The 15,355-nt window shown below is 34.5% G+C and overlaps 1 protein-coding gene across 1 annotated transcript in view; it reads right to left on the reverse strand.

Annotated features, from left to right (window-relative positions):
• The window catches only part of LOC106464218 (anoctamin-10-like), a 49,976-nt gene that overhangs the window by 6,196 nt on the left and 28,425 nt on the right, over positions 1-15,355 (reverse strand). The window contains 7 exon segments of the mRNA XM_022391926.1: positions 3,383-3,574; positions 4,310-4,528; positions 5,841-5,915; positions 10,066-10,121; positions 11,040-11,262; positions 11,616-11,926; positions 11,929-11,961. Of these exon segments, the coding sequence (XP_022247634.1) occupies positions 3,383-3,574; positions 4,310-4,528; positions 5,841-5,915; positions 10,066-10,121; positions 11,040-11,262; positions 11,616-11,926; positions 11,929-11,961 (1,109 nt within the window).

Here is a 15,355-nt window from a genome sequence, read left to right on the forward strand (position 1 = left end):
AAAAAACACGGGGGTGCTTAACTTTTTTCCAGGTGTATATTTTCAGTGTAAGAAAATGTTAACTTCCAATACAGTCTTATCTCCCTGCACACAAAGCTAGAATCCCACATTGAAAAGGTGGAGGAGATGGAGTAGGCACCTAACAGTGAAACCAAGTGGAAAGACTGTCTAGAAATAACTGGTGTGCTCAGAGACAAAACTAAAGCACACACGCAGGGCATAGCACTACTTCTAGAATAGGTATACACTTCTCCCTGTAAGAAGGAAATGAATCTGAAATGGGAGGGAAAAAAAGGTTGTGCACAAGCTTAATTCATTCTGAAAGGTGCAATCCATAGTAAAAAATGAGTTTGAATCATCCTCCATCACACAAACCAGACCAGAAAACAGCAGGCTCCTATAAGTGAAGAGCCACTATATAAAATGAAAACTCAAAGTGAACTCGATACCCACATAAAAAGAAACGGCATGTGAAGGGACAGTTCCCAAAATATAATGATGGAGAAAAACATCTAGCCATGGCTAGGTATCTACCAAACCTCAACCAGGCAGATGACATTCCACAATCCATCCTTAGCATTAAGAGGTTGAGGATTACCCAGATAAAAACAAAATTAGAGTAACATAAACATTGTGATATATATGTACAACAACCCCCAACCATAAATTATAGTGTCTATGTCAAGCAAGTGGAATTACGAAAATGAAGGTAGCATTTGGCAGAAGCCGGACAAACTCTCAAAACCACTGTAAGAGCAGGAAGTACAACAAATCAATTCCGGCATTAATGGGTCACGTCGTTGTATCAACTCAACCATAAGAACAGAGCAATACCTGTAACCAGTATTAAGAGCAGAAATTGTAAGTCACCCAATCATAAATGCAGGGAAGATGCATCCTGCACTCGGAATTATGAGGAGGATGTGAAACATTTGTTCAACCATAGGAACAGTGTACATACATCCTGTAGCCAGTATTATGCCCCCCCCCCAAACTCAATTGGAGGAGCAGGGGAGAAAACCTCCTGCCACCAGAATAAACAAGAAGTGAACAAGGCAATGTATAAATGTGTGGTTGTATTGAAGAGTACATTTCTACTTCACACTCAGGAAGAAGCCTCCTTTGTCCACCACCCCCAGTAACTAGGAACTAGTAAGGACTCCCATGCTCCACTTGGAGAAAAAAAGGGGAAGGAAATGAGGTGGAGAGTCCGGAGGAACATTACATTAGAGAAAGTACAATGGGTGTCCATGATTCGCTATTTTGAAAAGCAGATTGTCCCCAATTTATGCAATCAAATACTCATGCTAGTCCATGAGTTATGGTCCACCATTGGGTTAAACTTACAGCTACCTAGAGACACATAAGTATATACCACTAGGCATGCCACTAGTGGTCTTGCAGAACACCCAATCTCTACAGTGAGTGTTATAGTTCTACCAGTATATAGTGCAGGTTTGAGTGAAAGCACACTTGACTAGGCAACATTCACCACAGAGTTGGATCCTATTAGTAGCAATAAAAAAAGGGTCCCTGAAAAGAAAACATAAATGAAATGTTGTTAAAAGGCAAACAGATGTGTGTAGAATTGCCATGGGAGGAGACAATATCCACTTGAGAAAGATACAGCCAGATGGAGCAGATTATAAGAAATGAAGGAATAGGGAGTAGTCCACATTTTAGCCTCAACAACTTCTCCCAACACACAGCTAATATAAGCAACCAAAGACATAGTGATGTGACAAATTTGAAGAGAAGAAATGTTGAAGAGAAGGTGACCTTTCATGAATAAGTTTGAATATGCCAGCCTATAAAGTTGATGAACACAACTAATTAGTTTTACAGGGGATATCTCATGGGAAAGAGAAGGGTTCCAGGAATAAAAGGTCGGGAATGTGAACCCCAAAAGTAAGCAGTATTTGCCACATAATACCTTAGTGAGCAAACCTGACAAAGAAGCCAATCAGGACTGGAATGGGAGTGCAGGTGGAAGATCGAAGATAAAGAAATAGGTGTGAAAGTCCAAGGTCTTAGGGATGAAAGACCAGACTGAATATAGGACGACATAAGAGGAATGGTAGAAGATTCTGGTAACATTAATAACATAAATAATCGATTGATGATGTCCACAAGCTAGGAGGAAAAGGAAACATGTAATATACCACATAATTGATTAACCAGCTGTATATGTAAAAATAAAAAGGTGTGGAAGGTGATAGAGGTGTAGAGTGTAACAGACCAAATGTAACAAGATGTCGACAAAAGTGAATCCAATTTTCTTCTCCTTGATCGTATTCATCCTCAGAAACATTGTCAGGTTGAAAATGAGAAGAAATCACTGGCCAAACGTAGGAATCTAGCTCCCTATGAATTAAAGCCTGTACCTCCTCATCAGATAAAGTCGAACCCAATGCCTGGGTAGTCATACCAGAAGTATTGTCTATCATAACAGGAACTTCCATTGTTGATACATGGAACCACGAAGTCATTCTAAGTTATCGTATAATTCAGTAACAATAAACAAATGCAAAATAAAAAAATTAAATAATTGAATGCAAACAAAGGAAAAGAAAACTGTTGAAAAAAGGCATTGAAATGTCAATGAAGTACAATCATAAATGGTAGTCACATAAAAAAACATGTATAAATGATGCTATGCCAATCAAGAAAGTGAGGATTGAGTGGGAGAATCAGATGGAGCTAGTTGTGCCAATATAGGTGGCACAATACTCTTGGTGAAAGGTGGTCACATGCTATATACAAGTTCAAAAATGGCACAAAATATGTGGGGTATATAGACTGGTGCAGTAAGCATTAAAATTTTTTAGCAATGCTTATGGGGCAGAAAGAATATCGAGATACTTTGTGTGAGAGAAAGTAAGAAACATCCAATTTTTAACAGGAAAAAAAAGTGAAGAATTAATGTGACTCCAATTACTTAAGAACATCTTCTGCTAATCAGCATTAATATATTGTTGATGTTAGGAAAACACATGGGTTAAAAAAATCAATTTAACATAAAGATACAAAACTCTATTATAACCCTTTATATGGTTTCATATATTTTTGTGTTAAATGTACTGTTGGATTAAAGAAAGAAATAATCGGCAACAAATATTTTTTTATTTTTGTATTTAAATAAAAATACATCTTATAGTTTATACTAACTTTTAATTACCAAATTATTTAAGTGACTTTAGGATAAAAAAAAATCATCAATGGTTCATAAAACTTGAATTTTTTTAGAGTTCAAAGCTATGAATAAGGGTCTTAGATATCCACATACAAGATTTCAATATGAGAAGAACAGAAGTGCATTTCACAATTAGAAAATAAAACACTATCATACCATATAATTATGACAACAATACAAGAAAATTACCTGCCATGCTCCAATTCCTCTGGCAGGCCTAGCAACAGGCCTTTGGTATACCTTACATAGTTTGAAAGCATCAGTTTTCACTTCCAGAATGTTATTAAGAAGAGCCCAAAAGGCAGCCAATGGATAGACGGAAGAAAACAGGAAAACATACCCAAACTGGATAAACATTTCCAAATAATCATCATAGGTGCCCTGTTTAAAACAAAAAAGTCCACCTTTATGATTAGCAAACTTCATGCAATCAAACAGGCAACATTTTTGAAACATTATAAATAAATTTAGAATCAAATATTTTTCTCAGTTCTACACATGAATAGGAGTGTTTTGCAAAAGGCTGAGTTAAAAAAAAGTCAATCTGTTTGCTGAATGTACCTGTATACCTATTACTATTATAATAGTAATACTAAACCTGTAGACCTGCTCTGAGATTAACAATAGTCCTAAACCTGTATATCTGCTCTAAGATTAACAATAGTCCTAAATCTGTATACCTAATTCTAAGATTAACACTATCCTTATAGTTGAAAGCCTACTGCACAGATAACACTAGTCCTACAGCTGTATAATTACTACCGAGATAACACTTCAAAACCTGTATAACTGCTACTGATATAACATTAGCTCTACACCTGTATACCTGATACTGAGATAACAACAGTCCTACTACTGTATACCTGCTACTGAGATAATACTTATTCTATATTTGTATAACTACTACTGAGATAAAACTAGCACAACCCCTGTATAAGATAACACTAGTCCTGTACCGTTATACCTACAAATGAGATAACACTAGTCCAAAACTTTTATATCTGCTACTGAAATAACACTAGTTCTACACCTGTATAACTACTACCAAAATAACACTAGTCCTATATTTGTATAGCTAGTACTAAAAAAATACTAGTCCTACAGTTGTTTACCCACTTCATAAGGCACCATATCCCTCTCAACCAGTGCTTGCTCTGTTCTACCCCAAGTCTCAAATTCTTCTACTTTTTCAGTGTGTTCATCAAATGATGAATCAGACTTAGTGGAAATGCTGAGTCTCCTAACTCTGGTTTGCCAATACTTCACTAGGAGAGGTAGAAATGCCTCTTGAAACTGGTTTATCAGCTGGTTGATAATCAGCATGAGAGCCAGTTGCTAACAAAAAAAAAAAAAATTCTCTCATCAACTGGCACATAATATCACAAGAGGTGCAGCTATTTCCATTAAAATCACAACTAGTTTTTACACTTAATGAATATGCTAGTTAACAATACTCTATATAAATGTGTGCAACAAAACAAAAAGATAATTAATCAGTTAACGTTATGTCCATGGGTTGGGGTCAAAATGCATATGCCACAACCTTTTAGAGAGTTCCATTCAACACGGTATTATGTATTTGATGTCAGAATTATCAACTATTCATTTTATCCTACATTTCTGATTTAGCAAAGTTTGTGGTGGAGTATAGTAAATACCAGATACAATATACAGAGATACTGAAAAAATGGTAGCAATATGCAATTTGGAGGCTATACAAATACAATATGCAAACTGTACAACAGATAAAGGTCTTTTTATTCTTCACATGAACATCACCTTGCACTCCGAATGTTTAGTCTGAGCTAATTTGATATTGGCAATTCACAGATATATTTTGAGTACAAATATCTTTTGGTTACAAAAGACTTTTAGATTTGATTAAATGCTTGCTACATTTCATGCAAATAAACATAGTAAATTCAGAATTATAGTCAATATTCCTCCTCCAATAGACAGACCCCATACACATTTGGTAAAATAAAAAAAATACTACAGAGAAAGTTACTACAAAGTTACTACTTAATTCAGAAATTGGGTGATAAAATGTGAAGATAACAGAATAAACAAATGTAATTCTCCAATTACATGACACCAAAACATAAAAAATTTAAAATAAAATAAAATAATAAATTGTTGTAGTTTTGGAAGATAAAACTCAATCAATGAGTATTGTAAATGGTATCCCAGAAGTCTGGACCTATAGGGAAAAATACACAATTTATTCTTAGTATACTGTGCCATCATGATATTTTCTTTCTTGAAATATGTACAACTGACATTAGAAATGTGTTTGTTTCACTTTAAAAATATAATGTATATTTCCCTAAGGGTCCAGACTTCTGGGACACGCTGTATATATAAATATACAAAGAGCTAATGTTCTCAAAGGGGGAAAATAACAATTTCTCTTGAAATACACAAAAACTAATGTCAATTTATTAAACCAAAGTAGTTTTATTGGTCAGTTTAAAACTGATAATTGTAAAAGATATGCAAGTCCCATGACCTATTAATGTAATTGTTCATTTAAGAAACAACAAATCTAATACAGTTAATTAATTGTTTTGTAAACAATACAACTATTGCGTCCACAGAAATTTCAGATAGAAATGATGGAAAAGAAATTCAAGTTTTTCCCACTCACCCAACGTAGCATCTCCAGATCTTTCAAGTAAAAAGCAATATAAAACAGACATAAGAAGTTGTTGACAAATTCAAACTGAAAAATAAAACAGACATAAGAAGTTGAGACTGAAAGAGAAAAATAAAGCAGACATATAAGATAACATTTTCTAACATTGAAAATATATTTGTGATAGTTACTTACCTCCTCTCCCATAAAACTATCACAATTTTCTTTCTGCCCTCTAAGAAATGCTAAAAAAGAATTTTCACACTCAGCACACCAGTCTATATACCCCACCAATTTTGTGCCACTATTGAACATGTACATAACATGTGACTACCCTCCACCAATAGTACTGTGCTATCTATATTGGCATATCTATCTCCCTCTGTTATTCCAACCTATTGGAAATATGTTTTCAGTGTAAGAAAATTTTAACTTCCAATACGGTCTTACCTCTCTCCTCACACAAAGCTAGAATCCCACACTGCAAAGGTGTAGGTGCACAACATTGAAACCAAGCAGAAAGCAACCACCCAGAGGTGTACTCCAAGATGAACTGAAGCACACGTGTGGAGTACCAACTACTTCTGGAACAGGTATGCCCTTCACCCTTGAAGAAGGAAATGAACCTGATATGGGTGGAAAAAAAGGATGTGTACAAGTATAATTCATTCTGATAGGTACAATCCATAGTAAAAGAGAAAAAAAACACCTGATGTAAGTATGGAGATACCCAACCTCAACTGGACAGATGAGGTTCCATAACTCATTTTGGTATTAGGAGGTTAAGGATCAATCAGATAAAAACGAATATAGAGCAACATAAACAATGTGACTAGGGCATGTGGACCATGTTACGTACGCTCGCAAATTCCAACAGTAAGTAAACACAGTGTCATAGGTAAAGTAACTGGAATTACAAAGAGAAAGTTGGCATGAGGCTGAAACCAGACAGACTCCCAAAACAACCATAGGATAAAAAAGTACAACAAAGTGAATATGGCATTAAGAGGTCACATCATTGCCTCAATTCAACTAGAAGAACAGAGCGATATCTGTAATTGGTATTAAGAGCAGAAATTTTAACTCCCCCAACTGTAAGTGCAGGAAAGACATCCTGCATCTGGAATTATGAGAAGGATTTGGAACAATCTCTCAACCGTTGGAATAGTGTATGTATTTTGTATTTCCTGTTGCCAGTATTACGGGACAGACAAAGTTCCCCAAACTCAACCGTAGGAGCAGGGGAGGAAACCTCCTGCAACCAGAATTAACAATAAGGGAACAAGGCATTGCCATCCTGCTCCAACTGACATTTGGTCCACCTAGGAATAAACATCCAGGAGAAAGGATATGAGGGAACCCAGCTTTGCCCTTTTCTCACTGAGTGGATAAATGTGTGGTTGTATTGTAAGGTAAGTCTCTACTTCACACTCAGGAAGAAGCCTCCTTGGTCCACCACCCACAGTAACTGGGAACTGGTAAGAAACCAGCTGCAACCAGAATTAATGATAAAGGGGGCCTCTACTGAACACAACCACAGGAACAGGGTGATATCATCCCAAACCAGGTATTACAAGGAGGATCCTGTGTAGGCTGGTCCTGCTGCAACTGACAACCATCCACCTGGGAATAAACATCCAGGGGAAATGGAAGGAGGGAAATCAGCTTTGCCCTCTTCTCACTGAGTGAATATATAGAAAGTTAAAAGTGGCAATGCTCGAACTACCATAAGTTCGAGAATGTTGATATGGGGAGGTAAGCACCCCAACTCTCTATAGATGCATTTGTGAACAGATGTAGATCCAAACAAGGTGGAGGAAGTGGAACTTCTGATGTGATCTAGTCCCTATCTAGCCACCAAATCAGGTAGACCCTGATTGGGGAAGGAAGAGGAACAGGGTAGTCCAAGGGACCTGAGTAGAAGTTCCATTGATCAAGGAATGTCCACTGAAAGGAATGCACAAGCTCAACCCATGTGAATGAGAGCCTCCAAGGAAGCTCACATCCCCTAAAGAGATAGAACTTCTTGAACTGTGAGAGAATGTGAGGTGAAGGCCTTGTGGACTGCTTGCTCCATATCCCAAAGACAAAGAGGAGAATGCTGGGCCCAAGTAAGGTTGAATTTGAAGAAAATCCCCATCTTTTTGATCATCCTGAGTCCCTGAGAAACACCTACTGAAATGAGAGATAGGACTCCATAGTGAAGCGAGGGGGGGTACAGAAAGGAATTCAACTAAGACAGATCAATGATAGGACTCCAATCTCCCATTTTCTTGGGAAACAAAAAGAGACAGGAATAAAACTACAGTTGTATAGAGCACACCTATTCGATAGACTCTTTGCAAAGCAGGTCTTGGACAGCCTTGGTAAGATGGCTGAGAGATGTAAGATCCCGTGGGGGTGGGAAGGAAATAGAGAAATGGGAAAGTCGAGGTGGTGATTGAAATTGAAGACAGAAACCTCCTGACAGAACCCATAGATCTGTCATGAAATACTGCCACATGGCAGATAAGTGGAGCAATCTGGCACCCACCAATCCAAAAGCCTCCGTAGCATCACTTGTAATGCTGGCATCGGGTATCCAGGGTGCGGAAACAAGGATAGGGTTGGGAGAAAGGCAAAGGCCTGGGTGAAGAAGAAGGAGAACAGGAAACAAGAAAAGTCACGTCATGGGAGGAAGAGGGAGGGGGAGATAAATGTGTGGCTAGAGAAGACAAGGAAGAATGCAATCTAGCCACATCAATCCTGGATTCCAAGGAATCAGGACGACCCCCAAATACAATATTGCATACGAAAGGGGTCTAATGCAGATCCAACAGGGATAAATAGGGGAGATGCACACCCACAAGTAATGCATCACTCCCCAACAAGTCCCAACGGCATATGAGACAGGTATCAAAGGAAAGGGCAGAGGCCGATAAATGAGCCATAGTGGACCAAAGGAAGGACCTGAGCTCATCTGAAAAAAGTTCTGGGGAGCAATGAAAGGCATCTGACAATAACTGAAATATGGATCTGAAGAGTGATCGTATGCCAAAGCGCATTGGTCTGACAAGCAGGTGAGATGGGACATACTAACACATGATTGAAGCTGGGCTAAAAATCTCTGAGCATCAACCTTAATATCGGGAGAAGAGGGAAATACATAAAATTCAGTAGAAGGAATTTCACCCAATAAGGAAGGGGAGACATCATAAGCGATAGGGGAAACATGTCAAATACCACATACTTGATTAACAAGCTGTAAAAAAGGAGTGGAAGGCAAAATCTCTTGAAGAGGTGTAGATTGTGACTGATCAAAAAAGAAGGTGCCAGAACAAGGGAGTCCAACTTTTCTTCTCCTTGATTGTATTCTTCCTCAGAAACATTGTCAGGTGTAAAGAAAGAAGAAATTGCCAGCTGAACATATAAATCTAGCTCCCTGAGAATTAAGGCTTGTACCTCCTCTCCAGGTAAAGTCGAACCCGAGTCCTGGGAAGTTGTGACAGTAGCGGTATCAACTGTAACAGGAACTTCTGTATTCAATATATTGAACCTAAAATTCATACTAAGTTCACTTAGAATTCAGGAACAAAAAACTGAATGCAAACACAGAAATTGAAAACTGTTGAACAAAAAATAAAAAAAAAATTCAATGGCAAAGAAGCTCAATCAGAAGTAGTAGCCATACAGGAAAATACACACATCATTCAACCATTAGCTCTTTTGACGAAAATTATAATAAACACTTGTAAAATTATCAAAATGCATGTATTTTTTATGAAAGAAAAAAAATAAATACAAACATAGTCTGAGTTAAAACAAAAAATATAAAACACACCTACATACATATAAAGTGCACACCATAATTTGTAGAAGTATAAACATCTCTTAAGTCAGTTTTGTTTAATTTTAGATCTAAAAATAAATCTTTGGTTTCTGCAGCAGCAAGCTAACAATCACAAATAAATTTTAACTCTGATAAAAACTGTTATTCCATAAGAAACAGCATGCATCTTACATACTTGTATCTATCTAGTTTTTACAGATGAACAAGATTTCCACAGTTCTAGTATAAAGATACTTTTGAGTTACAAAAAAATCATTAAAAAGAATTATATCAAAATTGGTCCCTACATGTTCTAACATTTTCCTCAAATGTATTTGAAAATTTCAGGAAATAAGAATTGGATTAGCCATTTTTCAGAGGCTTTATTTGCTGACAACAACAGCAACTATTATTACAGTTAGCACTTACCAACACAAGCTTAACAATCCTGTGGTTATCAAACTTTGTTTGGGTGCGATGATTCTCTATCAAAATAGAATGAAAAAATTTAAATATTTAAAAGTAGAGTTGAAATGTTAATATTGTTAATGCTTTTACAACAAACTGTTATATAAAATAAGAAAACTTGTAACTTTTGTAAATACAGGTTACAAGTTTAGTATTTTTTTTTGTGTATAAAAAACTCAATGTGAATGAAATTTTCATATAAAATTTCACATTTTCAAAAGTACCATAGAATATCTGACAAAAATTTTTGTTTGTCAACAGCTATTTCTGGGACTAAAAAGTGCAACATAGACAAAATCTAAAAAATCATCTGAATTCTTGTAGTTTTGCAAAAAATCAAAGATAAAATTTTAAACATTAAAGCTGTTCAGGTATCAACACTAAGAGACGTCCATTATATATTAGTAAAGGTATTAAAAATTAAAACAAAATAACAAAAAAGTATTAAAAAATCATCATCACAGCAGAAAGAATCAAGAATATAGCTATAATAATAAGTATTTACTTGTTTTCTTTGTATAAAAATATATTCAGGCTTATAGTTGGAGTAACTACATTGAATAACATAAAAAAAATTCACCAGGAATCTAGAACCACACACACACACATGCTTTTCTGGCAGTTTTTAAGACTTGTACTAACAACATTTTCCATCACAGTAGAAGCATAACCATATCTTAAAAATTTAGTTTCAATGCTTTATTAATAAATAATGTCTCAAAACCACTAGAAATTAACATTCTTTTTAATTCATCATATACAATACCTAAATACTACAATAAATTAATTGTGATTTAAATAGCCTGTTGAGTATACAAATTGTAGATGAAAATTATTTCAGGAAACTTGAAATACAATTTTTATTTTATTTTTTTTTCTTTCACAGTAGTTAATGTATCATGACAGTTTCCACACAAGCTATAAAATACACCTACCCCATTCAGTAAGACGGGTGGCAAAATGACGATAACCAACATTAAGAATAAACACAATTATGGTATAGACAATTCCAGGTAATTGAGTCATGGCATAACTAAATGGATCTTCAGTGTCTCTGTAGAGTTGAAACACATACTCTTCAATCCTAATGTACATCAGCATAATGAGTATAGCTACAAGTAGGCACAGGAACACTACTGGCAAGGAAATGCAATAAACCTATAGAAAGTTGAAGAAGACAAATATTTATAAAGACAAGATAAACATAACAGATATAAATATTTTAAGAGAAAGTTTTCACATAAACTAGTCAATTAAATAAATAGCAGCATCATTTAATATCTCTCTAATTCTCTTCAAATCCAGCAAGATTAAAAAACTGATTTTACTTTATAATTTGTTTTTACTTGTTTTTATTTTATTTTGTAAATCCTTTTAAATGTTTGTTTATTCCTCAAATTAACGTGATGTATTTTCAAAAACATTTTACCTGTACAAGTTATAAAATATTAAAACATTCCAATACAGTGAGAGAAAGTTTCCAATTTAATAATTCTAGTGAAAATTTAAACCTTAAAATATCTTTTCCATGGAGGATACATGGGAACATGACGGCCAGTAACAGGATCTACAGCCATGCACTTTCCTCGGAAAGTAGAACGATGTTCTTGGAAAACCATCATGTTGATTGTGCCCCAAGAGTATGCTAATTCATTTGATCTTCTTTTCCAGGATTCCAGGAAAATTGTAACCCACAGTAAGTTAAAAACAGCAAAGAAAGCAGAGGTGTGTAATGTAATGCCTGTAAGAATCAGCTGTAAAATTCCAATAAGAGCTGGTGGGACCAAAGCCCAAGTATAGAAGTCCAAAAAGGCAAAGTAAAGGCCACAGCTTCACCAAAATATCTTCGAATATCCTCTAAAAATAAAATAAAGATGTTAGTACTTCCCATTAACCCTAAAATACCTAAGGTCACCCATTCGTATGGTTTGTTTTATTTTATTGCAAAAAAAACAAAAAAACTAGATGAAATAGTTTAGAAATTGAGATAAGGTTTCTAAGAAGTTTGTGTGAAATAAAATGTTTTATTTTTACATGTGATATTTGTATGAATTAGCAGAAACACCACCCTATAGGCAGATGTACGCGCCTTACAGGCAGCTGTTTGTGCTGGTAATTAGAAATTGTAGCATTCATATCTCATTGTACAAATTGTAAAAGTGAACATTTTCTAAAAAAGTATTTTTTCTCGGAAGTACAGCACAGGAAGTGTTTGGATTGTGCTCTTAGTCATACACAACTCATTGCATCAATATGATTCAATGTACAGAGTTCAATATTTTCATAAATTTTACTGATACAAACTGTAATGTTTTTATACATTAAAAGTGCTACCCTTTATTGAAAAAATAATAGTTTTTAAGAACTCCAGTTTTTTAGTATTAAATTTAAAAATTACATCAATAAAGATATAATCAAGCCCTCACATACAGTCCTAGTGAAAGTCGGGTTCTTGCTGAGATGAGAGTGCTTTTATTTACTTGTGTTCTGTTATAAAGTAATGGTTGTTGGCCATACCATAATTATTTTTTTATTTGTCTGAATCTTTAATACCCAAAGTGCAAAAATTTTTATGGATTTTTGTTTGCGGTGCCATTCACTAGATAGTGTCACATTTCATAAGTCTCAAACACCACTTCTGGCATCGAGATCTTGTTGTATTTAAACACAACAGATGGCACCATTGTATTTATTATTTTGGTCACATAGATAGATAGATGGCCACAACACTGCTCCATTATAGTAAGATTCTCAGCTTTGGAAATTAAAAAAAGATTTGTTTGTGAAATGTTTTTAAGAAACAATTAAAAATGCTTGCGTTTGTTGTAGATATTAATTATTGAATTTTATATCTTCCTACTTCTTGTAAGGCTTTCCAATAAAGTTTTTATTTTATGAAACTGTAAATTTTGTCTTTGTTTTGTTTCAAAAAACACCCCATGCAGCATCACTGTATTTATGATCACTGTTGTAGGATAAAAGCATATTTTATATTCACCAAAATTATAAACAGTACAGTTGTTTTTAAAATATTAATTAGAAGGTTTCATTTAATATAATTATTAAGTTTTAAACCTGTTTATATTCATATATATATATTGTTTTACATTTCTTTTCAGTGATTTTCTTTACCCATTCAAGCAATTACTTAGGCCACCATTAAAGGTATAATGTAAACACAGCCTAATAAGAAGAAGCTTTGTTGGTAAAATGAAACTACACCTGATCTTGTTTAAAAAAAAAACATTTCTTTTCCTATCATGCTGCAATATAATAATTCAAATGAAAAATAAAAAAATAAAGCAAATTAGTAAAAATAAACTTGTATTGAAATTAAAAGGTTCAACTTGGTGCCTTTTTGTTCAAAACTATTTTAACTTTCTACCTAGTGGTTATGAATGATATATTATACTCAGAAATAATTCATGAAATTCAAAAACTAATTTTTTCATTCAGTGCTGAAATTTAAATCTGTATGAAAAAATTATGTAAACAAAACTTCTTCCTTGAATAAATTTCAATGTTGAAATATTCAAAAAAGTCTGTGAAAGAACAGATTTATTTTCTATAAATTATTTAATTTAATAATAATGGTTTAATTTTACCCTCAGATAACACGAACAACCTGTCAGATACAAAAGGGTTAAAAGGAATCAACAAACAATCATATGTTATAATTCGTTTTTTCTAAATATAAATAGGTCTAATTATTCTTTCTATTTAAAAATAATGGAAATAACTTTTATTAATAAATGGGTAGTATTATCTATTTTATTTAATACACTTGCATATTGCACAATTTCAACACTTGATCTTGAACACTAACTGATCATATTCCATTTTGTTACAGTTTATAAAGTGACGGCTTGAGAATAGTTATTATCCATACTAGTGAGTATTCATAATCAAGGAGATCATTTCTACATACCAGCTTTCAGTTTAAAAAAATGCTTTAAGTAAAAACTATTAATATTTAAGTGCATCTAGTTTGATGACATGGAAATGAATTATAGCTCTACACTTTTCCAGACATACCTTATTTCCTAGGTAGTTTATTGCACTCCTGGTATTTAAAAAATATATATTTTGATAAAACATACTTTAGTTTGTTTTTTTTCAAGAAAGAATTTGGCAGAGCAAATAGTACTAACTTTCAACCTCCACTGAGCTGCACCTGCCTCAACTTTTATGATGGACAACAATTTTACTTTTAAGAAGAAAATATGATTAGTTTAGTGAAATTTTTTTCACATTACAAACAAAACATGAAAAAATTCTTCCAGAGAAAAACAAAAAAACACAACATAAATAGTAGAATCTATTCAACATCTTGAATAATGTTTTACAGTGAACGCATGCATATAAGATGAACGTTATAATATTCCTATACTGAAAATATATTTCCAATAGGTACTTACATCCTCTCATATAAATAGCTATTTTTGTTCAGGACTGCCCTCTATATGCAAAAAAATGTTTGCATGCCACAAGCCTTGAGCTCCCATGTACCTTACAATCAACTGATACAAATGCATCTCATATAAATAATCATGCGACAACCATTCATCAATAAGAGCAAGACACACTCTCCTGATGCATGTGACTCCCTATATTCGATTCTACTGGCAGAAAATGGAAGCACCGGTTTTCAATGGGGAAGAAGGGTGGGAGGTGTGAAAGAAAGTAAGAACCTATTGGAAATATATTTTCAGTATAGGAAAATTATAAATTCTGATATGGTACATTACCTCTTCTCACATAAATAGCTAGAATCCCACATTGAATAGGTGGAAGGACTGGTGTGAGGGAAAACAAAGCAGCATTCCTCAAAAGCATCCGAAAGAACACCCTAAAAGAATAAATCCTCACAGTAGATGATCATATGTGGGAAACCACATCACATCTGTACCACGTATAGTCTTTGTCCAGTGTAAAATGAGGTGTCAGAAAACATTGGCTGAAAAAAAAGGAAGGAGCACCTCTCTACAGAAGAGAACAATGGTGGGATAGGGATCCGAAACAACACATAACAAATCTCAAACCTACAGAGTAGTGGAATGTTGATGAAAGTAAAAGGATGTGCCCTTAGGTGTAAAGTGGCTGAGGTGTGACAGACCGTACATGGCAAGTCAAGTGCATCGAAAACCCAGGCTGCTGGGAACTGACATCCATGCAGGGATAGGATGAGGATCATACTATCAGTAAATCAACTACAATCCAAAACCCAGCCACCAAGAACTGATATCCATGT

The sequence above is a fragment of the Limulus polyphemus genome, unplaced genomic scaffold (genome assembly GCF_000517525.1).
Source record: "Limulus polyphemus unplaced genomic scaffold, Limulus_polyphemus-2.1.2 Scaffold1589, whole genome shotgun sequence".
Taxonomy (NCBI): domain Eukaryota; kingdom Metazoa; phylum Arthropoda; class Merostomata; order Xiphosura; family Limulidae; genus Limulus; species Limulus polyphemus.